This window comes from Oncorhynchus tshawytscha, linkage group LG06 (genome assembly GCF_018296145.1).
Source record: "Oncorhynchus tshawytscha isolate Ot180627B linkage group LG06, Otsh_v2.0, whole genome shotgun sequence".
NCBI classification, from domain to species: domain Eukaryota; kingdom Metazoa; phylum Chordata; class Actinopteri; order Salmoniformes; family Salmonidae; genus Oncorhynchus; species Oncorhynchus tshawytscha.
In genome coordinates this window covers 28,349,208-28,376,342 of record NC_056434.1, presented here as the reverse complement: position 1 = coordinate 28,376,342, position 27,135 = coordinate 28,349,208, and the positions used below count along the sequence as shown (strand labels likewise).

Below are 27,135 nucleotides of genomic sequence, written 5' to 3'. Positions count from 1 at the left end.
AAGAAGCATTTCAAGGTCTTGGAGTGGCCTAGCCAGTCTCCAGATCTCAACCCCATAGAAAATCTTTGGAGGGAGTTGAAAGTCCGTGTTGAGCAGCAACAGCCCCAAAACATCACTGCTCTAGAGATCTGCATGGAGGAATGGGCCAAAATACCAGCAACAGTGTGTGAAAACCTTGTGAAGACTTACAGAAAACGTTTGACCTCTGTCATTGCCAACAAAGGGTATATAACAAAGTATTGAGAAACTTTTGTTATTGACCAAATACTTATTTTCCACCATAATTTGCAAATAAATTCATAAAAAATCCTACAATGTGATTTTCTGGATTTTTTTTCCTCATTTTGTCTGTCATAGTTGAAGTGTACCTATGATGAAAATTTACAGGCCTCTCATCTTTTTAAGTGGGAGAAGTTGCACAATTGGTGGCTGACTAAATACTTTTTTGCCCCACTGTAGATCTAGGCTACAGTAGAATAAGTCAACTATTGTAGGTGATTTGAAATCATGTGTTCTCCAAAATAGATCAAAAACACAATAGCCCTTCTCAATCTAGTCCTTTTACCAATCTAACTTCAATCAATTAGTTACATTTAAAAAAATAAAACAAGGTTTAAATAAATGTATGCACTCACTACTACTGTAAGTTGCTCTGGATAAGAGTGTCTGCTAAATGACTAAAATGTAAATAAAAATATGCTTTGACACAATACACATTTTTACAAATACATACAGTTAGACATTTTATTGCTATAGTTTTGTGTAGTTTGATAGTCGTTTAACAAAATAATGGTAGTTGTCAACCTGAGAAAGTGCTTTCTTTGGGTGTGACTGTCAGTGTAAACAATATTGTCTCAAACAAGAAATGGTGGAATGTTACTTGTTTAAATAAAATGGATTAGAATTGCTCCTCTTTTTGAATTACAAGTGACAAAAACATTGAAATGTATATTTATTTTAGGATTATATTGCATGTTGATTGTATAAAACCTGTTTTCAGATCTAACTGGAATGAAATCAAGGAGGTATTTATTAGTTGGATTCTGTTGCAAAACATTATGCAACGGAAACCATTGCTGTTTCTAAAGGACAAATTCAGGTAGGTCCCTCCACGTTTGATTACGTTTGCTTCCATTTGCTTCTTAGAGTAAACAGTAAACTGTTTCCGTTGCAAAATCTGACTAATTAATACACCCCAAGACTCAAGTCAAATACAGGGTGTGTTCAAAATCATGGCACTCTGGTCCATCTGTTTCTCATCCTATCAGCTCAGTTCAGCTGCTCTTGCCTTGACTCATTTTTAAACCACTCCAAAACAGTCTGCTTGTTTTCCTTCACCCATTTAATGTTGGCCTCAGTTCTCTCAGTGGCTTGCTCTAGGGCCCTGATTGCCAAATGCAGTTCTTCTACATCATGGTCGGTCAGGAACTGCCACAGCTGCACAATAACAATCAGGGAAAAGTTTGAATTAGGGCGGAAACCAGTAATTACTCAAAACTCAACTCCCACCAGCTGAACCAAGTCTCTCATCCCCAGACATTAAAAATCAATCACTGCATTCAAGGCAGAGGAGAGGTTTGTGACTCAGATAGCGTTGTGGGCCATGCCTGTTACGAATAGGGAAACGCTCACCTCTTCAAGCTCAAAGTCAGTGGAAAATCTCTGCGTCACTCCATCAATCAGGTTGCCAAGTGACATGATCCCTTCTTCGTACCTGAGGAGGAGAGTGGAGGAGAGGGGTGAAATGAGCATGTTTGCTCAGCAAGCAGTTTGATAGAAGCCAATTTAGATGACTGCCTGGCAACTCAGTGGCCTTGTGGTTAGTGTCCGCCCTGAGATTGGAAGGTTGAGTTCAATCCCTGCCAGAGTCATACCAAAGACTGTAAAAATGGGACCTGATGCGTCTCTGCGATAGACTAGCATCCTGTCCTGGGGGTGTACATTAAGCTGCCTCAAGCTACAGAAACAAGAAATGGGGTCCTGCCTACTTACTGGCAACTCCAAACAAATAAATTAGAGGTGATTTCCTCTGATTGGCCAAGGAGACCTTTGTACCTGACTTGTTTGACGGGTCTACACCTTTCTTATTGGTATTTTGCTTGAGGTTTATTTAGGTGATTTGTACACTTTATGAAACACCATACAAAATAATTGCTAATAAGTTATGGTTCCATTATTTCAGTTGGAAAGGAACTTGGTCCTCTGGCTTGTTTGTCTTAACATTAGGCCTTGCTATATACAGTACTTAACAACAGAAAAACATACTCCAAGCTGATGTAGTTCCAGTTTGCGCGTACAAAATTCCAGGCTATTGCTTGTCCTGCCACATTCCTGGCTATGTAGCTGATGGTAGAAACGGCATCCATTTTTCTTATCTTTTCAGGGTTCAAAGTGTACTCAAGGTATCTGCAAGATGAGAAGGAAATGCCAAATAAATGGTCTTTGCACAGCAACTAAATTTTATATCCCGAAAAGGGTGGTACGGACAGAAATCAATCTAACCTGTTCAGGAGCCAGATCTTCCTTGTGCATGAGAGGGCATATCTTAGTTTGTCTTTCTCTGTGGCTGTGGTGGCATTCTCAAACTTGCCCCAAGCAAATTCCCATTCCTTCTCTCCCCCAGCAGCTATAGCTTGGCAGTAGATGGTGGCCTTCAGGTTAGGGTGTATACTGTGGCAGTGAGGACAATCAAAGAGAGAAACAGAATCTGGTCATTACAGTTAAAAGGATCAATACACTCAATATATCCAAAATTGCATATAACATTTTGGCATTAGGTTATTGAATTAATCTCATGCATATTTCAGGTTATGTGTTATGTTTTATGAATGATATGACCACCCCATTCAACTGTGAAATGCAGTAATAAGTACAGCAGGAACTAGCATGCATCTGGCCATGTTGGCTTGATGAAACCTAATTCCATACCGATTGCTGGTTTTATTTGTCATCCAGTTGTCAAAGAGCATTTTTGCCATTTCTTGGCATTCTGGAATGTCATTGCTGCATGCGACTGAAATGGCATTAATCTGGTTGTACCTGGGAACGAATAATGACATGTTAATAATATGCTTAAGGTGAGGATGTGTTCAGAGGGTTGCAATATCCAACGAAAATATGTTTCTCACTGTGCAGAATGCTTCTCTGGGACCGTAGAAAACATGGTGAAATTTTCAAAATGTTGATAAAGGCCACCAACTTGCTTTCTTAAGTATGCCTGGAAATAACATAGGAAAAATACTGTATTACACTCATATTTGTCATTTACATTTGTAGGAATAGAGTTTGCTATGATAAAAGGGCACTTTTAATGTACAGTATCTTGATTTGATGACTGACCTGCATTGGACCATAGACCTCGGAGCGATCAAACATGAGAATGAAATAGTCCAGGTTTCTCAGTGCTGATTCCCATGGTATGTACTCTGTGTCATTCCAGAGGTACTTGGTAGTTCTCAAAGCCAGTGTCACATTGATATGTTTGGCCCTTGATAAATAAATAAAATACATAATATAAGAAGACCGTAGCCATCCAAAGAGGATATTAATGACACCAAGAAAGTATGATTTCCGTAAGGTCTCAAGCCATGAAAATTCAATCATTGTGATGTGTAAAAAATGTTTATCAGAGTATACATTTTGAAGGAAGTCCATGAATGTATCAGTCTTAGATGAGATTACCTTGCCAAGTTGAATGCATCATCAATAAGCTGTCCCCGGTTGATGATTGGAATTTCCTGAGAATAAATCAAATGAGTTCTAATTATTAAAGTCCTACTCCAGTCTCTTTTTCACCTCATTGAACACCTGATTTACTTAACAAAAGGCACATCTCAATAGGTGGTCCAGGTACGACATGGCAAAAGAGGGGCCTTTCCTTTTCCCCCCTCTAGTACTCCTCTATTGTTCCCGTAAGGAAGAGGGGCCTTTCCTTTTCCCCCCTCTAGTACTCCTCTATTGTTCCCAAAAGGAAGAGGGAGGGCCGATGACGTCAGATCAGACCATCATGTCCTACTCCTTGAAGTTCACAGTTGTGTTTGAAAAATATTACTTTATTCAAAACATATATTTTGTTGTGCGTGTACTGTATATTACTGTATTTATACTTGTTTTATTGTTTTTCAACCCGAAAAGTTCAAAGCTGGAGAGCGTCTTTAAAGCAAACTGCACAAGTGAGCTAGCATATTGTCTTATTTGACTTTTTAAGTGCCATGCTCCATGGTCTGTGATCTGTGGTGAGGGGTTCGAATTATCTGATGCATGCCAGGTGTCTAGCATTCTTCATTGTACTCACCACTGTCCCTCCTACCCAAGCAAACAGAGGTAAATGACTATCGCCATGTAGCACTAATTTCTGTCTTCATGAAGTGCTTTGAGAGGCTGGTCAGGGACCACATCAGCTTGACCTTACCGAACACCCTAGACCCATAACACTTTGCATACCGACCCAACAGATCCAGGGATGACGCAATCGCCATTGCTCTGCACACTGCCCTATCCTACCAGGACAAGAGGATTACCTATGCGAGAATGCTCAGCTTTCAACAACATATTCCCCTCCAAACTCGTCACTTAGCTCAAGGTGCTGGGTATGAACACCTCCCTCTGCAACTGAATGCTGGACTTCCTGACAGGCCGCCCCCAGGTGTTGAGGGTAGGCAACAACACCTCCGCCACACTGACTCTTAACACAAGGGTCCCCCGGGGTTTGCTCAGCCCTCTCCTGTACTCCCTGTACACCCATGACTGCATGGCCACGCATGACTCCAACACCATCATTAAGTTCGCCGACGACACGACAGTGGTGGGCCTGATCGCCGGCGGCGACGAGACAGCCTACAGGGAGAAGGTTCGAGCCCTGTCAAAGTGATGCCAGGAAAACAGACTTTCCCTCAACATCAGCAAATCGAAGGAGCTGATTGTGGATTACAGGAATGAGGAGAGAGACCACATCCCTATTGACATTGACGGGACTGCAGTGTAGAAGGTCAAAAGCTTCCATTTCATTGGTGTGCACATCACAGAGGACCTGACATGGTCCAACACAGAGGTGAAAAAGTCGCAACAGTGCCTCTTCAACCTCAGGCGACTGAAGAAATTCAGCATGGGCCCTCAGATCGTCAATAAGTTCTACAACTGCACCATCAAGAGAACCTTGACCGACTGCATCATCGCCTGGTATGGCAACTGCACAGCCCTCAACCACAAGGCTCTACAGAGGGTGGTGCGGACAGGCCAATACATCACTGAGGGCAAACTCCCTGCCCTCTAGGACATCTACACAAGGGTGTGTTTGAGGAAGGCCCGGGAAATCGTCAAGGACTCCAGTCACCCGAGCCAGGGACTGCTCACTCTGTTACCATCTGGCAAGCAATATCGGAGCATTGGGTCTCGGACCAACAGGCTTTGAGACAGCTTCTACCACCAGGCCATCAGACTGCTGAACAGCTAACCCTAGCTGTCTCCTGCACAGACCTGAGCCTTAGTGACCATTTGCACCGACTCTCCACACACACACACACACACACAACCATCCATAAACAGACAAACACTAGGAACACGCAGTCAATGCCGCTGTTCTATTATATACTATTTATTCAACTGCGTGACCAAGACACAACCCACTTTATATCTGTAAATATAATTGCAGTGTAGATATTGGGAGAGGGGGGGTGGGGGGTGAACAATAAACAGGGGGTTCCGGGGGTAGTCCTCCCCCAGAATGTTGTTGTTGTTGACATTTTAAAATGCATTTCCTGCAATTCTACACAGTTTGACATGACTTACTGTGCCTCTCAAGGGGTATTTTGAGGGGTATAAGGAGGGGTATTTTGAAAACAATATAAGTGGAAGGCCCCACAACCTCAAATGACTGATTACTGTTTTTTTTCTTGAAAACGTCCAGAATTTCAACACATTTTGCCATGGGGCAGATAGTAGCATTATAAAACTGCCGATTGTTCTCTACACATTTTGTCATGAGGCTGAGATAAAATGTTGCAGTTTTAAAGCCATGGGGTTAAGTAATTGTCCAGTGAAAACTAAAAACAAATGCTTGCCATTTCCTCATAGAGGATGATGTCACCCTCCTGAGGAGGATGAGCTGGCTAATCAGTGGTCTACTTGCATTAATATTTTTTAGGACTGGTATTGCCCGCACCGTTCTGTTGTTGGGGTACGCCCACACCATTCCAAGGGGAGGAGGGGGGGGTGGCTGTACTGCCATTTTGAAGGAGCTAGCACACAAGGCATTTTCCTGCACCTTTTAAACCTGCTGTAAACTTAACATGACAAGTACATTTGATTTGAAGAATGTACTCACAAAAACCTTGACCAGCACATTCTCTCCAAATATTTCTTACCATAACAAAACATTACCTAGTCTTCTTAGAATATGCTACATTGTTTATTTTGGATCAACAGGCTGCTTTGATAAAGCACAGGCACAGTTTTCTAGGCACTTGCCATATATAATGTGCTCTGTTTCGTGTCTGACTTGGACTGTATGGACAACACTGTTCCACACAAATGAGGAAGACTTACGTGAATATTAATTTCCAGCTGAGAGAGCAGTCTATCCCAATTCACTGGATCATAGTTGACTCTGAAATATCCCATACAGTTTATGTTGGCAAGCACCCACTTGCCATCTTCAGACAGGAAATCTGGCATCAGCACTGTTTAGCAAATTCAGAACATGAGAGTTACAATGTGCCTTAATTAGGTTTTTATTGACAGAACTAATGACTAGCACCATTTAATTAGTTGGGTTTGCTATTATCATACATTATACAGTATATTTGCCATGTTCAGTCTATCTATAATGGAGAATTACTGTACATAATATAGCTCATCAGATCATCTCTCTCAATTAGCCTGGGGACGAGGTTACTCAAGGTGATACTAAGACAAATATTAACAATTGTACATGTATATTCAATTAAATACTCCTTACCTTGACCTTTTTTATCCAGTGTAGCTATTTTTATTGGTTCACCTTCCTTCATCACTCTGATTGGAACATGCCATTCAAAACTAATGAAAGAGAACAAGTTTTAAAAATATATATGGGCATAATATTATGATCTACAGCTATATTCACTTATACTAATAAAATACTTAATTGTTGGCCTAATTCATTACAATGTAATCCAATTAAAACTGGAATAATATACTATAGCAACACTTAATTTGAAATGATAACTGTTGTCATAAACATGTCATAACTGAATGTCAAGGCCGTGCCATTTTGTATGTATTGGAAATGGTTATGACATATGTTACAACTAACAATTTTAGCAACAATGTTTAGGTGAGTAAGCAACATAAGCGGTTATGTCAACATATGTCATCACTGTTTCTGATGTATGAAAAATGACATCCTATGACATTCACTATGTCATATTCATGATAATAGTATGATGCTGTTATGGTTTATATTTCAATTAAAGTGTTACTCTAAAACTGTTGAGTGGAAATGTCTGTCAGAGTACTATAACAACAATCCATTACTATAGCAACAATCCAAAGTCAGCCATATGGGCATCTAATTCTACATGGAGGGGACAATCAGTGGTTCAGGAAACCTGTTATATTTGTTTTCTCACTCTGTGATGTTAGACAAAGTGCAGGACTTACTCGTAGTCAGATGTTTGATTTTGGAGGAAATGTTGTTGAGAAACTGCCCCATTGGTGGTGTTGATGGTGATGACTGGGTAACCCATTTGCTTTGTCCAAGTGTCCATGACTTCAGCAACTTTAATGTGGCTGCTGTCCTCGTCCACTGCCTACAACGTTTTTGTCATTAGCATTTTATACAGTGTATTCATGCCCCTTAAGCATTCTATAAGTTTTACATGCTAGAAAGAACATAATTACATATACTAGTTTTGTGTTGATATGCCTTCGCAAAACTCAGCTTTTACCTCTTGTAAATATTCCCACAGGTCTTTGTGTACAGTATTACTGTACTGGAAAGCCTGAAGATATTTCTGAAACATTTTGAAACAATAGTATTTACACACACTTACACAAAAAGTTCCCATTAGTTTTGATACATCCATGTGGAAAATTGCAAATATACAACATAGATGTTCCACACACTGACAATAAGCCATCCTACACATTAATGGACAAAGCCGTATGTGTGCGTACTCTCAGGCCATTCAGAAAGACCCTCTCGTCCAGATAATCTGCCAGCATTCTCAGCACAGCTGCCCCCTGAAGAGTGAAGATATGGTAATATTTATGCATTACATCAACTCATTCTATCACTATATAGAAAATTCCTGTACAATGTTAAAAATAAACATTTTTGATATCATCTCTCTTCCCCCATGGGTCTCTGTGACAACCAGACCTTGCTGTAGGTGATGGAATCAAAAAGCTGAGTGATGTCACTAGATGTTTGAACATCATCCTCTTTAGAGCTTAGAGGATGGGAGGAGGCCAATGAATCCACTTGAAATACAGTCTGGATGTCATTTAGAACAATCAGATCTTTCTGGAAAAAACAAAACAATCAGAGACCAAATGAAAAGAAGCCTATTAGAAGTATTACAATTTGTGATCTGATGCAACAGATGCAGAAAAATAAAAATACAGTTATTAATAAGTTATTAGGGACATACTATGTTCCATGTTGGCTCAATATGATCCACTCCCATATAGGATATATATGTTGCAAATCCCTCATTCAGCCACAGGTCATTCCACCATTTCATTGTCACCAGGTTTCCAAACCACTGAAAACAACACATTTAGGTGCTGTTACAGTGAATTCCACAAGAATGCAAGATCATGTTTTTAATTAATTGTAGTTCACTTTACATTAATACATACACTACCGGTCAAAAGTTTTAGAACACCTACTCATTCAAGTGTTTTTCTAAATGTTGACTATTTTCTACATTGTAGAACAATAGTGAGGACATCAAAACTATGGAATCATGTAGTATTTTAGATTTTACATTCTTCAAAGAAGCCATGGTTTGCCTTTATGACAGCTTTGCACAAGCTTGGCATTCTCTCAACCAGCTTTACCTGGAATTATTTTCCAAAAGTCTTGAAGGAGTTCCCACATATGCTGAGCTTTTCCTTCACTCTGCAGTCCGACTCATCCCAAACCATCTCAATTTGGTTGAGGTCGAGGGATTGTGGAGGCCAAGTCATCTGATCGTGCTTCTACACCTGCATTGCTTGCTGTGTGGGGTTTTAGGATGGGTTTCTGTATAGCACTTTGTGACATCGGCTGATTTAAAAAAGGGCTTTATAAATACTATTGCTTGATTGATTGATTGATTGATGCAGCACTCCATCACTCTCCTTCTTGGTAAAATAGCCCTTACACAGCCTGGAGGTGTGTCGGGTCATGGTCCTGTTGAAAAACAAATGATACTAATCCCAAATCAGATGGGATGGTGTATCGCTGCAGAATTCTGTGGTAGCCATTCTGGTTAAGTGTGGCTTGAATTCTAAATAAATCTCAGACAGCATCACCAGCAAAGCACCCCCACACCATAACACCTCCTCCTCCATGCTTTACGGTGGGAAATATACATGCAGAGATCATCCATTCACCCACATCACGTCTCACAAAGACACGGCGGTTGGAAGCAAAATTCTCAAATTTGGACTCATCAGATCAAATGACAGATTTCCACTGGTCTAATGTCCATTGCTCGTGTTTCATGGCCCAAGCAAGTCTCTTCTCCTTATTGGTGTCCTTAAGAAGTGGTTTCTTTGCAGCAATTCGACCATGAAAGCCTGATTCACACAGTCTCCTCCTGAACAGATGATGTTGAGATGTGTCTTTTACTTGAACTCTGAAGCATTTATTTAGGCTGCAATTTCTGAGGCTGGTAACTCTAATGAACTTATCCTCTGCAGCAGAGGTAACTCTGTGTCTTCCATTCCTGTGGCGGTCCTCATGAGAGCTAGTTTCATCATAGCGCTTGATGGTTTTTGAGACTGCACTTGAAGACATTTCCGTATTGACTGACCTTCATGTCTTAAAGTAATGATGGACTGTCGTTTCTCTTTGCGTATTTGAGCCGTTCTTGCCATTATATGGACTTGGTCTTTTACCAAATAGGGCTGTCTTCTGTATACCCCCCCTTCCTTGTCACAACACACCTGATTGGCTCAAACGCATGAAGAAGGAAAGAAATTCCACAAATTAACTTTTAAGAAGGCACACCTGTTAATTGAAATCCATTCCAGGTGATTACCTCATGAAGCTGGTTGAAAGAATGCCAAAAGTGTGCAAAGCTGTCATCAAGGCAAAGGGTGGCTACTTTGAAGAATCTCAAATATAACATATATTTAGATTTGTTTAAAACTTTTTTGGTTACGACATGATTTCATGTGTTATTTCATAGAGTTGATGTATTCACTATTATTACACAATGTCGAAAATAGTAAAAATAAAGAAAAACCCTTGAATGAGTAGGTGTTCTAAAACTTTTGACCGGTAGCGTATATTACATTTAGAAATAGTATTTTTGAGTTTTCGTACCTGATGGGCAAGCTCATGTGCAATAACTGTGGCAATCCACTCTTTGTTTGATGTGGAGGACACCCCTTCCTCATATAGCAGAGCTGTCTCACGATATGTTACCAAGCCCCAATTCTCCATGGCACCTGCACTGAAGTCTGGTAGAGCAATTTGATCTAAAGTAGACATAAAATAGGCAGCGATGGAAAAAGTACCCTATCGTCATACTTGAATAAAAGTTAAGATAACTTAATAGAACATGACTCAAGTAGAGGTTGAAAGTCACCCAGTAAAATTCTACCTGATTAAAAGTCTAAAAGTATTTGATTTTAAATATACTTAAATATCAAAAATGTCATTTAAAACATATACTTAAGTAATCAAAAGTTTTTTAAAATCCCTTTATTAAGCAAATCAGACAGCACCATTTGATTTTTTGTATTTATTTACTAAGCACTCAAAATGTAAAAGTAGTACTTTAAAGTATTTTTACTTAAGTACTTTACACCACTGAAAATAGGTTATTTTAATTGAATTTCACAACATAGCCAGTATTCTTCTTACATTGTTTTAGACAGGTTATGTATGGAGTAAAGAATTAAATTGATTAGATGGATTTTATGACAATTCTTCTTTGTTGAACACTTGCAATGTTATGATTTACCCATGCTTATTTTACATTGTTATGATGCAATCATGCCATACATACCTAGCTTGCTCAAAGGATAATTCATTTTGAATACTCCAGGACTCTCATAGAACGCCAGTATATTTCCAGTGATACTTGCAGCATACTTTGCCTGTCCAGCTTTTATGGCCTCCGGTCGAGCATATGTCTTTACAAACCGAACAGAAAATAAAAATGTGAGTTTATCATATCAATATGATTTGGTAAAAACATCTCTACCATGAAAATTAGCAGTGTAGTCTAAACTGAATACATTTAAATAGTATAGCGGTTTGGATGGAATCTAGAGAGAATTTGTCATTTACAACAGTATTAACTTTGATATTGCTAGTGAAATACAAACCTTTTCACAAGTAATTTTGTTGATATAATGCACTACTGCAGTTATGATTCAACAACTATAGCTACATACCTTAATGTCAACTCTTTCATGTGTAGATCCTATGGAATCGAAATCAGACACTGTGAAAGCTAAGAGGTAAGTTGACATTTTCTTAGTCGTTTGAAAGCGAGTGACTTCCCAGGTCTCTCCATCGATATCCTCAAGGGTTGTACCTAAAAGGGATCAAAAAGACTCACTGATTACTTCAAGACTTTGATAGTATGAAAGGAAAGAGTTTTGTTTTGACACTCGTCACACAATAGTATCTACAGTAAACACTCAATATAAGCAAAAGAAAAGGCACAGTATATGCATGCATTAGCCTCATAATCTGTGAATTATTGTTTACAGCAAGTAATGCATTTAAAATTCTGAATTTAATGATAAGTCATAAACGTATGTCTAAATTTTTTAATATACAGTTTTGCATATTGTTTTCCTGACGGAAGAATTTCAGAAGTATTGGGAAAGTGAATTTTTTGTTGTTGTTTTGGCTCTGTACTCCAGCACTTTGGATTTGAAGTGATACAATGACTATGAGATTAAAGTGCAGACTGTCAGCTTTAATTTGAGAGCATTTTCTTCCATCAGGTGAACCGTTTAGAAATTACAGCACTTTTTGTACATTGTCCTCCCCTTTTTAGGGGACCAAAAGTACACAAATTCACTTGTGTATTAAAGCAGTCAAAGTTCAGTATTTAGTCCTATATTCATAGCACGCAATGACTACACCAAGCTTGAGACTCTACATATGTGATGGATACATTTGCTGTTTGTTATGGTTGTGTTTCAGATTACTTTGTGCCCAATAGAAATGAATGGTAAATAATATATTGTGTAATTTAGGAGTGTCATTTACATTTGAGTGTCATTTACACTTTTATTGTACAAAATAATATATTTCTAAACACTTCTACATTAATGTGGATGCTACCTGAATGAATTGTGAATAATGATGAGTGAGAAAGTTAGAGGCACAAATATCATACCCCCAAGACATGATAACCTCTAGCATTTTTTGGGGGGCGGGGGGGTATGATATTCGTGCGTCTGTAACGATCTCACTCATTATTATTCACGATTCATTCAGGAATATCCGTAAAAATGGTAGCATCCACATTAATGTAGAAGTGTTTAGAAAGATATCATATTCTTATTTACAATAAAAGTTACTCCAAAATGACACAATAAATTATTTACCAGTAATTACGTGCTATGAAAATGGGACCAAATACTTCACTTTTTACTACTTTAATACACATAAGTGAATTCGTCCCAATACTTTTGGTCGCCTAAAATGTGGGGACTACGTACAAAAAGTGCTGTAATTTCAGAAAATACCCTCAAATGAAAGCTGACAATCTGCACTTTAACCTCATAGTAATTTTATAATTTCATTGTATCATTACAGAGCCAAAACAACAAAATTGGCACTGTCCCAATACTTCTGGAGCTCACTGTACCTGCCGGAATTGTCCAACAGTAAAGTGGCCCCGAAAATCCTATGGGATATCCTGCAGGACTTCTTATTCCTGCAGGATTTATACTGTATTATGCAGGATTTTCCCTGCAGGATTCCTTTATAACCTTTTTGTAAGGGTACATAAGAATGTGAGGCGCCTTTTAGAAGGTGGCTTAACATTCCCTATTATGACAATAGTATGAAATGTGCTTCTCACCTATGATTTTCCCATTTGCTAGTGCTGTCGTGCCAGGCCTATGGATGAGAGAGACTCTAAATGTAGCCTTCATGGCTGGCTCATCGAAACAAGGAAATACTTTCCTGGCGTCAGTTGGTTGCATTTGGCTAGTAGCGATGAATCTGTGTGGAAAGTATTTGTTGAAAAATAGGATAAATATTACAACTGGAATTGAATAACAGTGAATCAACAGCAATAAAACACAGACAATAGTTACTTGTTAGTTAATTTTGATTCAATTAGCTTCTTTCAGTATTTCAAATGATCCATGCTTCCAATGTCTATGCAGCTACAGTATGAACTGTGATGGACATTTATTGCAATACAGGACTGTAATTGTAAAGCCACTGAGGAAGTAACAATTTGTCTCAAATGAGTGTCCTAATCTTTTCAAGGAATGAGAAGCAAAGCTGTTGCTGAAGTGAACAGAGGAAAAATATGCAACATTCTCCCAGGGGGTCTTTTTTTATAATAAACACTTTTAAAGTTGAACATATAAATATGAGCCAGGACTGAACAACTGCTGGGTGATTTGATATGACAAGAAATAAAGAAATATAGTCCCATTTGTAGGGGCATGATGTATACATCTGTACACATGTCCGCTGAAGAAGCCACTTTGGGGTCTTTTTTTAAGAAATTGGAATTCCATCTGTAAGCAAATCATGTTTTTTTTAGGGAAAGAGTGCAATAGAATACAAACCATGAGGAACTTTGTATTTGATCTCTGTTCAAGCACAGTGGTCTGTAAACTAGCAGGTCACTGATTTATAGCATGGAAACGATCACATATTCATATGCGTCAAGGTGTAATGACGAGGTGGTTTCAGGTTGTTTTCACTACTACTACTAATTCATTTCAAGGAAGCACTGCATATTAAAGGAATAAGCTGCCTGACCAAACCTGTGAGGACTTATGAAACAGAGTCATTATCTTTCCTGCCAGACTCCTAAATGTAACCATATAACAGCCTCTAACAAGAGGTCTGACCTAATGACACAGTAGGTAGAGCAATGTGTCTGCCTTGTAATTGCAAGGTCTCTGGTTCAAGCCCTGCTCTGGCTGTCCCCCTCAATTACTACATTGGTGGCAGAGGGGCAAATTATCCCATAGTATGTCAGGCCTTCGTTGGATGTGCCTCTGTTTTAGTTGTGGCATAGAGTGTTATGCCTCATGATGATACAGTGGAAGTACGTATCCTCCCTGTCAAGAAGTTTCAACTTTATGGTTCAGGAGTGTGCTTACCTTATTTATCAAAAGGTCACTTGTAAATTGGCAACGTAATCAGGCCTTTATCAGACAGAGAAAGCTCTATCCCAACCGGAGCACTGTTTCGGGTGGTGGTTTGTGATCAATCCAGTTATGTAATGCAATTGATGATGCAAACATCAGACTTGTACAACTCTTACCTTTCATCAAGTTCGACGATGATCGTTTCATTCCCAAACCACCTGTAAATGGGTTTTCATACAAGTCAAATCTAATTTCCATCTCACAGCATTCCTGTCATATAATTTTGACAACAAATCTTTGATATTTTTAGTGTCTCAGCAGTTATCAAAGAAAACCTTACCTTTCAGTGTCATCCTCTGTGCTTGGCCCTTTTTTGTATGAACTCATGTAAAAACCAGCCAGATCATCAAGGAGTTCCCCCTCAAACGCAGTAAAGAGACTGTAGTTCCCATCTTTGACTAAAACACTGTCTAGTCCAATCTCTAAGAAGTTGCTTTCATTACTATACAGTATGGTATTATCAACTTTGATGATCTTTCCCTTGTCAAGATCTGTCACCTTTACAGCAGTCACATTCTGTTCTTTACTGTGAAGGACGATAGTTTTGGTGTTCTCTACACATCTAAAATACACAGTGGAGTTTCCAGTGAAGATGAGAGATTGATTGGTAGTGTTGTTCATCACGATGTAGAGGTGAGGCTGTAGTACGATGTCATAGCTCTCTGGAATCAGGTTTCCAGGGAGTCTCATGTTGGGTGGTGGTCCAGTTGGATACGGAGTAGTGGAATTAGGTGTTGGTGGTGCTGTAGGTTGTGTCTTGATTCTTTCATTCTCATACACAATAATCATTGTAATTATTCCACCAATAGATGAGACAGTCAACACCACTATGGCTATGGCCAGGAACTTTGAGATATACACCCCTGTGGCCATGTCCAGTCCTTCTGGAAGAGCCTCCTGCCTCCTGTTGTGTTGGTAAAGCTTGGAACTCGGAACTGAACTTGAAGCTGAACTGAGCTGCCTTTAATTGTCTCTATGTCTCTATCTGACCTCCCATAAACATGCAGACTGCTATGGGGATTAGCTAACCAGTTATTGCTCAGAGATTTAGCATGAACTTGCCTTTTTCAGTAATACTCTTTGCTTGCAGAGGTCGATATTCATTCAAATGAAATCAGTCAGATTGTTCTCCCACACATCTGGCATTGGTTATCCTCTCATACCATCAACCCTGGGTTAGGTGAACCTCAAACGGGAATGCTTTGAAACACAAACATCACACGCCTCTCAATAAGTGTAGGGCACAAAAAGTGATACATACTTCATATCGCGTGAGCTCCTCTCAAAAGAAAAAATGTCCTTTAAAAGCAAGAGAAAAAGCATGTTGGCCCTCTGGTGTCTATGTTGATCCTCGCGGTTCTAAGTAATGATAGAACCAGCTGTGTGGGACAGCAGCAGGCGCTGCAGCCCTCTGAGTCCTCAAGAGTTCTTTACCCGTTTCCAATACAACCTCTGAGTGCACTGACAGGTCTGTGTCCCACCCGCACTGGATTATTATGCATTCAGGGGAAATTAGGAGCATGTGTTTGTGAGGAGGGTGTGTTCTAGGGGAGGGGATTTAGGACATAATTATTTGGAATGCCCCCCTTCACCACACATTCTTTACCTCAAAAAGAAAAATAATGAAAATGGAAGTAAAGGAACATTCTAGGATATTGGATCTGCGACAAGTGATTTTCCCCCCAACACCAACTAACATAAATAGAGCAGGAAAAACTTTACATGGATCCTTTAATGGATCCATTGTATTGTAAAATCACAGCAAATGAGTTTTATATCAACAAAACAATGACAAAAAAGGAAATGTCAGGATAGAATTCAATGATTTGTTGGAATGTCATTATCTAATACCCTCCATAAATAGGCCTAACTACATTACTGGTTACAAACTAATTAATGAGAGCGCAGATTATGTTTTACCAGTTCAGTTGCAAATTACACCTATTGAGAGAAATCTTCATGGTCAAACAAAAACATTAAGGATAAGGACCTCATGGTTAAGCGAGGCACTGCAGCATCACTAATTCTATTCTTGAAGTAATACATATGCGTTTGTTTACCCTACAAACAACTGACCCCCCAAAAATACCTGACAACATGTCAAGTAAACCTGTTATTTCACACAAAGGCAATTTTCCATTGAGTGGAATAAGTTGAAATTCTGAACATTCAATGTATATTTGTTACAATTATTTTAACAGAGAACTATTGTTTCAACATCACACACAAGGAATCAATGCAAATGTTTATCGTGGAAGATCTAAAGGCTCATTATATTCCTTCACTCAAGAACAGCATATGAAATATGAAATCTGTATATACAGTATGTGTATTGTTTTTAGTTGTCAATGGTGTGAGAGAAATATTGGACCAATTAAACATTATGATTGATTCAGCTTCTTCAGTAAACTAAGAAATAAGTTAAGAAAAACATTTAAAAATGTCTGATGGATGGTAAAATCAAATACACAATCCTTTTGTGCAATTGAATGGTGAAGGAATAAGCTAAAACGTTCCAGCCACCATTGGAATGGACCCTGATTAGCCTAACTACGCTGCATTCCTGATAAGCTGTACTGAATTCCAACAGCTTATGATTCCGTCTTGTAATAGCATTTTGTTTACCAGAGCCAACTGTCCAGGTGTTGGAGACAATAACAGGACTGCTGGAGGATAGATGACAGCTCTCTGTAACTCTGCTCTCTCCAACCAGGAAGCAGTCGCTCATTGTTAAGGGCCTGTAGCCTGGGGGTCCCCTCTCTTAGAACCTGGTACAGACAGGGCCATCTGCTCTGTATCCTAAGCCTGGTTCGACGGTCTAAAGTAATGCCGCGGACAATCTTTTTGGCCCTTAGCTCCCGTAATGCTGGCAGATTAAGACTGGAGAAGACCAGACCACGACTAGGCGATACATCCAGGAACTCTAGAGACATGGACTCCAGAGTGTAAGATATGCCAAGGTTTCGGAGTGGCACCAGGATATGCAATGTCAAGGACTTAAGGTTGGGCAGTGACTTGGTCAGGGTCTGCAAAGTGCTTGGGCTTACTCCTTTGAAGACCCAAAAGTACTTGAGTTCAAGGACACGGAGGTGCTGGAAATGAGTAAGGAGTGACACTGATGTCTCAGACCAGTCAAAGTGCAGGCGCATCTTGGTGATCCGAGGGCAGCTGTGGGAAAGTTTTCCCAGTAAGACCTGAAAGTTAGTGACCTGGTCCATCTTGATCTTGGTAATGCTGTCGTGGTGGGAATTGGAACCAACCCGCAGGTCCAGTGGTTCCAGAAGTGTGAATGTCCAGTTCAGGTCCAGATGACTGAGATCCCTGCAGTGGACATTTTCCAGGAGGTCGGAGAGAAGCTCCCCCCATTTGTTGCACTGGTCCCCCAGGTCAAAGCTGGCTTTTAGGGTGAGCAGGCTTGCCCCACGGGATATAAGGTGGTGGGTGTAGTGCTGAACCCATGCTTTCCAACGCTCAAACTCTCGGTTGGACACCAGCAGTCCTTCCTGTCCAAGGTGGATCACCCCACGGCGAGAAAAGTCTGCCACTCTCCAAAGCTTCCCTGATCGCACAAGGCAACTCCAACTGGAGCATACAAGTGCAGAATTGCACTTGTCAACCTCACTCAGGAAGGAAAGCACATGGAGCTGACATTCCACCGGCAGAAGATTGAAAGGAAATAAGTCATCCCCTGCTTTTGCCATTCTTCTTCTACTGACAGGGACAAGAAGCTTCTTCCTTGGGGACATGGTGTTCATTGGTGGAGGACAAAATCCCCACCAGGATAAGTCTGATTTAATTATGCCATATACATTCTGGTCCAGTTCTTCTGGTCTGAGAAAGATAATCAAGTGTTTGTCAGTAATCATCTAACGTTATAGTATACTATATAAATTATATTCTTAACCAAACAATTTAACCAATGCATACATGTCTGGTTACTGGTATCATATGTTATATTATGTTAATTGCATAACACGCATATTCCACAGAATGTGTAACGATACAGAGCGTTTGCTAAATATTTGCTGGCTAGGTAGCTAACCCGTAGCAAGAGAGCTTGTAGACAGACAGACAAATGACACCAACATCGTCGTAAATGTTGAGCTTGTCATCGATGTGGCAACGAAATAATGGAACAAATATGTTTCGTTTTTCAATCTGCTTTAAATCTAAAGTGAAATACCAACTGGTGTGTTGTGCTAGCTAGCGTTATAGTTAGTTATACATTTCACGTACCTTGTGATGATTGTATGCAACAAAAGGAAGAGAAGTAGCTATTTCCTAGCAACCGTGGTCGTTTTTTCTTGTCGATAATTATGTTTAGTTACATAGGTTACGGAGAATAAATGTCTATAAGAACAATTTATGTAAAGAAAGTATTGGTTAGCTAGCTAGCTTACAAGGTTAACAGCTGAGTTGTTGTTGGAAATGTCGTCATCAAATCGCGCGTCAAGATTCTTAAATGTTCATGGGTTTCAAGATTGAGTAAGCAATGCGCAGGCTAATGTTATTTACATTTATAGGGCATTTATAAAGCGCCAGGTACTGTGATGTTTTTTGTCCACAACAATGAAGTTAGCTAATACAACAGTTATTAAACTACATGCAGTCCTTGGTTTATCTAACAAACTGCCGTAAAATCAAACAATGTATATGTCCAGACAAGCCCCCCCTCCCAATCTTCGCCTGGCCGCCATCTTCAATTTTAAATGTTTGTTTTCTCTGACGTTTAAACTAATGGTATTTCTATTTGTTCAGATCTCCGATTGCAGGATGAATCACGTAATAGTACAAACGCTTGAATAACAAAGTGAGTATTTTAGACAGTTTGTCTTACCAGCGACACTTTTTTTAACTGATATTTCATGGACTTTTTTTTGTGGAACAATGTTAGCTTACTAACGTTAGCAAGCTAGCTAGCAATTGTTGTTGTGATGATTTGCTGTAGCATTCGCTTGTTATTATTTAGCTAGCTAAGTGAGAAGAACACACTTTAAAAAAGCAGAGCATGTAACGTTAGTACTAATGGCATGTAGTCCTAACTTCTGGCTATTTAATTAGATGTGAAGCCTCTGCTAGGTAACCAGAAAACGCATAGCCTCTAAATCAGACCTCATGAGTCATGGGGGTGTTGACATGCTAGCCTAACGTTAGTTACCCATTTATAAACTTTCAAGCATTAGTTAATTGATTATTGTGCCACATTACACTGGCTAGCACGACCCTATTTCTGCAGGTGCATTGCTTGTTTTGCCTTTCGAGAAAGACTAAATTAATAACCACGATGAAATGCAATGCTATGGAAACTCAAAGTTGACAAGCAACCACAAGATGGCATCATTTGATAAGCCATGAATTAGCTAGCTACAATCCGTTCAGGATCTCTGTTAGTTTTGTGGTGCCCCACTTTCTGCTTAATTTATTTGCTTACAGTGCCAACAAGTCCATTGCCTACAAGTCTTTACTCTCAAACCTGTTTGTTTCTTTGCTTAGGTCCAGAATGCATAGTGCTAAATTCTTGTCTATATCAACAGAAGATTAAACCAAGCTAGCCTCCCCTCATCCTCACTCTGCAGATCTTCAAGCACAGATTAGAGTATATGCGCCTGACTCTGGCGTAATGAAGTAGATGGGGGAATCAAAGAACATGGTGTTGAATGGCAGGCGGCATGGCAGCAGATTCTCCAGTGATCTATCCATAACCTCGGCCAGGTCGCTGCGACAGAGCAAGGGCTCCTTTAGAAGCAGGAGATGTAGTCCACGTAAGTGCTTTCCTTTGGCAATGCTCACCACACAATTACAGAACCATAAATGACCCCTTTCAGCTTCATAAATAAATTACACTGCAGTTTTTCCTGATTTTTAAATGGTTTAATTGTTCAAGTTTTTTGTCTCTCCTCATCTCCTCCCTCTCTCACCTCAGGTGTCAGCAGTTCTACCCTAGAGGCAGAGAGACGTCATACCCCATCATCTGGTATGACTGCAAAAGAGCTCTGTGAGAATGATGACTTGACTACAAGCCTTATTCTGGACCCCTACCTCGGCTTCCAGACCCATAAGATGAATCGGAGGTTTGTTTCTTTCTGGCTCACAATTGTACACATTTGTCATATAATGACTTGGGCATAAGTAAGCAGCCAAAGTTACGAAATTGACTGTCTATGGTGTACTTTTAGGTTTCGACCTGTCAAGGACCGACATAGACAGTTGAAGGAGGTGCTAGAGTGCTTTAAAAAACATGACAACCTTGAGAAGGCCTTCCATGCCTTGACTGCAGGGGACTGGTCAAGACACCACTTTCCGCACAAGACGAAGGCACAGGGCAAACTCTTCAAAGAGCATGTAAGTTATCTAGAAATATCCATTGTTGAGCAAAAAGCATGAACCATCAAAACGAAAATGTTAACACTATTTTTTTGTGTTTGGGCAGGTTTTTGTTTACCTACGAATGTTTGCAACGAACAGTGGGTTTGAAATACTTCCTTGCAATCGTTATTCCTCTGAGCAGAATGGAGCCAAAATTGTAGCAACAAAAGACTGGTAAGTATCCAAATTAAATTGTAGTAGTCTGCATTTAGTTATAACAAAATGTTGCACTAAGTATATAGTCATTTTTACAAACTCAAATATTCCTTATTCACATTATCCCAAGGAAAACCAATGATAAGATAGAATACCTGGTGGGCTGCATCGCTGAGCTATCGCAGAATGAGGAAAGTGTGTTACTGCGACATGGAGAAAATGACTTCAGTGTGATGTACTCCACCCGCAAGAACTGTGCTCAACTGTGGCTGGGACCTGCAGCCTTCATCAACCATGGTATGCATACCCATGCACTTGACACCAACTGTATCTGCCTCATTCAACACACGTATACTATAATTAAAATACCAGTATTAAGAGACTAAACAAATGTTTTCTTGTTTTTCAGATTGCAGGCCAAATTGCAAGGTAAGTAATAACTATGCCTGCAAATCAAAGGTAATATGTAAAAAGGAAGTGAATTGTGGAAATAAATAACACCTTTTTCTGTATATGTTGTTACAGTTTGTTTCCACTGGGCGAGATACAGCTTGTGTCAAGGTTCTTGGGGATATTGAACCCGGAGAAGAGATCTCCTGTTATTATGGAGATGGCTTCTTTGGGGAAAATAATGAACTATGTGAATGTTACACATGTGAAAGGTATCATTCATTTCTTGCTTTAATATCAAACTTGTCGTTACTTTATATGTGGAATAATGAGTCATACATTGACTAGGATTTTGAGATTTCACATCTTTATCATTTCTACTCCCTTCAGACGAGGTGCTGGTGCTTTCAAATCGAAGACTGGACAGCCTACACCCACTCCAATTATCAACAGCATGTATGGCCTGAGAGAGACAGACAAACGTCTCAATCGGCTGAAGAAACTAGAAGACAGCAAATGCTCTGGCAGTCAGTTGGAAGGCTCTAATATGGATCCAGACTCTCAGGAAAATCATGACACACATCCATGTAAGTGCACCTTTGAGGTTGAGGAGGGATTGACATTAATGGTTGCCCTATTTTCTAGACTATGTCAAGTTGAGCCTGCTCTGTGGTTGCCCCATTGGGCAACAACCAAAATACAAAGAATTCCAGTAGCCTGAAACTTATCTTATTTGGTCCTCCCCATTGTTTAAGTGAAAGACAGACAGTTTAGGCATTTTGTGCTTGGGCAAGTTGTGCTTGCACTGAAGTTTCCCCAGGAAATTCAGCACATTTTCTGTGATAACCAACATACAAAGAATTTGATTAGTGATTTTTCTGGTTCCTCCCCTGTGTGTAGGAGAAAGGCATTTCTGCATGTAAAAAGCTAGATTACATTTATTTTTTGTTGTTGAATTTTTCCCCTTTTCTCCCCAATTTCATGGTATCCAATTGTTTTAGTAGCTATCTTGTCTCATCGCTAGAACTCCCGTACGGGCTCGGGAGAGACGAAGGTGGAAGGTTGAAAGTCATGCGTCCTCCGATACACAACCCAACCAAGCCGCACTGCTTCTTAACACAGCGCGCATCCAACCCAGAAGCCAGCCGCACCAATGTGTCGGAGGAAACACTGTGCACCTGGCAACCTTGGTTAGCGCGCACTGCTCCCAGCCCGTCACAGGAGTCGCTGGTGCGCGATGAGACAAGGACATCCCTACCAGCCAAGCCCTCCCTAACCCGGACGATGCTAGGCCAATTGTGCTTCGCCCCACGGACCTCCCGGTCGCGGCCGGTCACGACAGAGCCTGGGCGCGAACCCAGAGTCTCTGATGGCACAGCTGGCGCTGCAGTACAGCGCCCTTAACCACTGCGCCACCCGTGAGGCCAAGATTACATTTTCGAGATCAACTTTTTGTCATGTGCATAAGTACAATGAAATACCTGTCTTGCTTAGTCTTTCCCAACATTGAAGTCAAGTATGACAAAAACAAAATAGAAATAAGAAGAACCTGAGAAAGTAAGTAAGCTATATACAGTGTTAGTTCCAGGGTTAGGTCATTTACAATGTGTAGGGATACTGGAGTGGTAGGGTTAGATATGTATAGGGGTAAGGTGACTAGGCATCAGGATATATGATAAGCAGAGTAGCAGCATGTACTGTATGATGATTGTGTTTGAGTGCGCGTGTGTGAGCAAATAAAGTGTGTTGGTGTGTCAGTTTGAGTATGCATAGAGTCAGTGCAAAAATAAAATAGAAGGGTCAATGCAGATCTTCTGGCAACTAAAAAATACTCCTGAGCTACTATTGGTCAATTATAACACTTACGTGACATGCTGTACTTGTATTAAGAACTGTAACTTTTTATAGTACATACTAATATTATAATACATTGTAATTTTACAATGGATGTATGTAGGTTGTCCTGTTTCTCAAACATTTGAATGACTGTTCTGACGTTATTTCTTCTTTTCTGTTCACATCTTAGCAGTAGGGAGGACAGCCCGCTCTAGTGTGACAAGGCTCAGTGACTCACAAGCTCTAAGCAGGCAAACTCTGTCCAAAATGCCTATCCCTACCTCATCGTTCAATCAAAGACACTCAAAGAACTCCAACGTGCCAAAGAGGCTAAAATCAAAGTCCATAAAGCCTTTGCTCAAGTTAGGAAGAAGGTGTCAGGTAACTGCCCACAAGTGCCCCATTGAGGTGGAAGCTATGGCTTTGTGCCTTAAAGACCCCACAGAATTTGTCAATAACAGGGTCTCACAAAAGAGAGAAATGGATAAGAAAGGGCCCGTGCAAGTGGTGGGAACAAGGGGTGATCTTGAGCACTATACTGCGAAGGAAAACCATCAGAAATCAGTGAAAGATGTTAATAGGTGCCCTGATGGTTTAGCATGCACTCACAGAACTCGCAGTTCAACCAGAGCATCAGTTGGCACACAGGAGTCTGACAACATTAAACTTGAACCAAACTTGCCACCCATCCACTGCGGTGTGGTTAGTAAGACCAAGCCTATGGACCTTGGAGATTGTGTCACAGACAGTCACTGGATGAACAGCTCAAGCCTGGATATCAGCTGTCCAAAGACTGAGAACTGTCACAGATATAAGCAAATGATAAAGCAGGAAGAGCACTCTTTCCGACCAGCATCCCTTCTCAAGGAGGAGGTTTCAGACCTGCACCATACAGCCTGCACCACAGACATAGCTGATGGCAGGAAAGAGCTGCAAGGCCTGCCTGATGGTCATGAGCCCTACAACCTGTCTAAGGGAGACAAGCTTCTCCACCTTGGCAAGGGGAAGAAGAAACAGCAGATTACGCGCTATGATTCCCAGCTGATCCTAGCCAACAACAACTCAGGTGTCCCCAAGTTGACCCTGCGGAGACGAAGGGACAGCAGCAGCAGTAGGATTGAGCCTGGTGATGCAGACCCTGTCAAGTCCTCCAGCTCCACAAAGACCAGCATGAAATTTGTTAAGGACCATCATGCAAAGACCAAGAGGAGTTCTTATGCAGCCCGACTGAGTAATGGGACTTTCAGTCCTGTGGACCACATCCGCTCCTCCAAACATGGCCTCAGCCCTGTGGACCACATCCGCTCCTCCAAACATGGCCTCAGTCCTGTGGACCACATCCGCTCCTCCAAACATGGCCTCAGTCCTGTGGACCACATTCGCTCCTCCAAACATGGCCTCAGTCCTGTGGACCACATCCGCTCCTCCAAACATGGCCTCAGTCCTGTGGACCACATCCGCTCCTCCAAACATGGCCTCAGTCCTGTGGACCACATCCGCTCCTCCAAACATGGCTTCAATCCTGTGGATCACATCCGCTCCTCCAAACATGGCCTCAGTCCTGCGGACCACATCTGCTCCTCCAAACATGGCCTCCGTCATGTGGACCACATCCGCTCTTCCAAACATGGTCTCGGTCCTGTGGACCACATCCGCTCCTCCAAACATGGCCTCGGTCCTGTGGACCACATCCGCTCTTCCAAACATGGCCTCAGTCCTGTGGACCACATCCGCTCCTCCAAACATGGCCTCAGTCCTGTGGACCACATCCGCTCCTCCAAACATGGCCTCAGTCCTGTGGACCACATCCGCTCCTCCAAACTGCATATTCAGCTGCAGCGTGAGCAGGACAGCAGGAGGCTCAGCCAGTATCACCATGGTACTGGGCCCTTCACAGGTATAGTAGAGAGGGAAGCAGGGGAGGTCTTTGGGCCGACTGTAGCAACATTTGGGATGCATGATGACACAGAGGAAGACTCGTCCTCCTCTGAAGAAGAGGATGAAGACGACGTCTCTGACTCTGACCATGAAGAGTTCGACGATTTCATTCCACTTCCACCAACAAAACGCCTCCGCCTCATTGTTGGTAAAGACTCTATAGATATTGATATTGCATCAAGGAGACGTGAAAATCAGTCACGCACAGTCAATGCATGAGCTTTATGGATCTTTATTTGACTAGTTGATTTAAGTCAACAAAACAAAAAAAATCCCATGCTGTTGTAAAATGTTAACTATTTTTGTACATGATGGAACTTGATTTGTTATTCATATAGTAGAATGTGTATATTTTACATAGCATATGTGTAGGCCTTTATTTTTATATCTTCAGCTTTATTTTGTACAATTGTTAATTATATTTAAAGCCTTTTCTTGTTTGTGGGGTAAACATGCTAAATTTTGCTTCACTGACATTCACAAGAATGGAACCTTTTGGGAACACACTTGATGTGCTTTTGTCCGCATGGCAGTGTATACATGCATATAAAATAATGTGTTTTATATATTGTTTTGAGAGTTTGAAAGGAACAGAATTGTTTCTTGCTGGAAGTCTGTGAAAATGTGTTTGACTTCCAGTGATTCCTGGGAGCTGGTCTGTGACATTTTTGACCCATTTTTAATAATTCCTTCATTAATCAAAATGTCTTGGTGATTATGTATTATGTTAACTTTTCAGTTTGTGAAGAGAGAGATTTTCTTTTTATTCTATTCATTTCACTAAGTCACTCAATTCTCAAACTGTACCACTTCTCAGTCTCCGTTTTAACAATCACAAATTCATTACAACTTACTTGGTCTGGCATTGGGAGTGTAGATATTCAAACACTTTGAAAATCAGATTTTTTTTCTTTGACATTTTGTTCACCATTGGTTCATCTGTATGACTTTCTGTCTGCTGTGCTTGAATGATGTGCATGTCTCAACTTCTTAAATGGCTCTATCGTTTTTTTATACTAGGTTGATTTTAAAGTCGGTTGTACAACTTTGGTGGACCTGTCACTGTATGCTGTCATTCGTAGGCTACTGTCTGTGGTCTTGATTAAGCTACACTACATGGCCAAAAGTTCGTCGAACATCTCATTCCAAAATCATGGGCATTAATATGGAGTTGGTCCCTCCTTTGCTGCTATAACAGCCTCCACTCTTCTGGGAAGGCTTTCCACTAGATGTTGGAACATTACTGCGGGGACTTTCTTTCGGCGTTCCAATTCATCCCAAAGGTGTTCGAAGGGGTTGAAGTCAGGGCTCTGTGCAGGCCAGTCAAATTTTTACACACCGATCTTGACAAACCATTTCTGTATGGACCTTGCTTTGTGCATGGGGGCATTATCGTGTTGAAACAGGAAAATACCTTCCTCAAACTGTTTCCACAAAGATGGAAGCACAGAATTGTCAAGAATGTCATTGTATGCTGTAGCGTTAAGATTTCCCTTCACTGGAACTAAGGGGCATAGCCTGAATCATGGAAAAACAGCCCCAGATCATTATTCCTCCTCCACCAAACTTTACAGTTGGCACTATGCATTCGGGCAGGTAGCGTTCTCCTGGCATCCGCCAAACCCACGTTCGTCCGTTGGACTGCCAGTTGGTAAAGCGTGATTCATCACTCCAGAGAACATGTTTTCGCTGCTCCAGAGTCCAATTGCAGCAAGTTTTACACCACTCCAGCCGACGCTTGGCGTTGCACCTGGTGATCTTAGGCATGTGTGCGGATGCTCGGCAATGGAAACCCATTTCATGATGCTCCTGACAAACCGTTATTGTGCTTCCGTTGCTTGCAAAGGCAGTTTGGAACTCAGTAGTCAGTATCTCCTCGGTTGCAAAACT

The 27,135-nt window shown here is 40.8% G+C and overlaps 3 protein-coding genes across 7 annotated transcripts; 1 reads left to right on the top strand and 2 right to left on the bottom strand.

The window, feature by feature from the left end:
- Positions 1-392: 392 nt before the first annotated feature.
- On the bottom strand, positions 393-16,203 carry LOC112252374 (aminopeptidase N). Its single transcript, XM_024423529.2, has 21 exons — positions 14,840-16,203; positions 14,676-14,717; positions 13,245-13,387; positions 11,596-11,738; positions 11,205-11,331; positions 10,517-10,671; positions 8,631-8,744; positions 8,360-8,503; positions 8,155-8,220; positions 7,926-7,991; positions 7,639-7,787; positions 6,956-7,035; positions 6,544-6,677; positions 3,682-3,737; positions 3,340-3,487; positions 3,129-3,217; positions 2,929-3,039; positions 2,503-2,670; positions 2,266-2,406; positions 1,633-1,714; positions 393-1,437 (listed from the first exon to the last, which is right to left on the bottom strand). Exons 1-21 carry the CDS (start codon positions 15,430-15,432, stop codon positions 1,270-1,272), a joined length of 2,919 nt encoding a protein of 972 aa, XP_024279297.1. The 5' UTR covers positions 15,433-16,203; the 3' UTR covers positions 393-1,269.
- Positions 16,204-16,271: 68 nt separating this feature from the next.
- Positions 16,272-19,006, bottom strand: LOC112252376 (uncharacterized si:dkey-12e7.1). The gene is made up of 2 exons (XM_024423531.2): positions 18,796-19,006; positions 16,272-18,390 (listed from the first exon to the last, which is right to left on the bottom strand). The coding sequence occupies exon 2, from the start codon at positions 18,312-18,314 to the stop codon at positions 17,181-17,183; it is 1,134 nt and encodes a 377-aa protein (XP_024279299.1). The 5' UTR covers positions 18,315-18,390; positions 18,796-19,006; the 3' UTR covers positions 16,272-17,180.
- Positions 19,007-19,218: 212 nt separating this feature from the next.
- Positions 19,219-26,472, top strand: LOC112252375 (histone-lysine N-methyltransferase KMT5B). 5 transcript variants are annotated; one of them, XM_042323149.1, is made up of 11 exons: positions 19,219-19,369; positions 20,136-20,321; positions 20,483-20,630; positions 20,736-20,901; positions 20,990-21,099; positions 21,212-21,378; positions 21,491-21,510; positions 21,607-21,743; positions 21,862-22,058; positions 23,498-25,074; positions 25,114-26,472. In XM_042323149.1, exons 2-11 carry the CDS (start codon positions 20,189-20,191, stop codon positions 25,462-25,464), a joined length of 3,006 nt encoding a protein of 1,001 aa, XP_042179083.1. In that variant the 5' UTR covers positions 19,219-19,369; positions 20,136-20,188; the 3' UTR covers positions 25,465-26,472. The 5 variants fall into 5 exon arrangements, with proteins under 5 accessions (XP_042179083.1, XP_042179082.1, XP_042179079.1 ...); XM_042323148.1 differs by having other exon boundaries at positions 23,498-25,090; positions 25,130-26,472; XM_042323145.1 differs by having other exon boundaries at positions 23,498-26,472.
- The last annotated feature ends 663 nt before the right edge of the window (positions 26,473-27,135 follow it).

Excerpts from the sequence above, each read along its gene's own strand:
- LOC112252374 (XM_024423529.2), bottom strand. The coding sequence starts at position 15,432 with ATGGCCACAGGGGTGTATATCTCAAAGTTCCTGGCCATAGCCATAGTG. Across the intron at positions 11,332-11,595 it reads ATGAAAGAGTTGACATTAAG|ACATATGCTCGACCGGAGGC; the intron begins GTATGTAGCTAT and ends CGGTTTGTAAAG. Across the intron at positions 8,221-8,359 it reads ATTCCATCACCTACAGCAAG|GGGGCAGCTGTGCTGAGAAT; the intron begins GTCTGGTTGTCA and ends TTCACTCTTCAG.
- LOC112252376 (XM_024423531.2), bottom strand. The coding sequence starts at position 18,314 with ATGAACACCATGTCCCCAAGGAAGAAGCTTCTTGTCCCTGTCAGTAGA.
- LOC112252375 (XM_042323145.1), top strand. The coding sequence starts at position 20,189 with ATGGGGGAATCAAAGAACATGGTGTTGAATGGCAGGCGGCATGGCAGC. Across the intron at positions 20,322-20,482 it reads AAGCAGGAGATGTAGTCCAC|GTGTCAGCAGTTCTACCCTA; the intron begins GTAAGTGCTTTC and ends CTCTCACCTCAG. Across the intron at positions 21,511-21,606 it reads ATTGCAGGCCAAATTGCAAG|TTTGTTTCCACTGGGCGAGA; the intron begins GTAAGTAATAAC and ends ATGTTGTTACAG.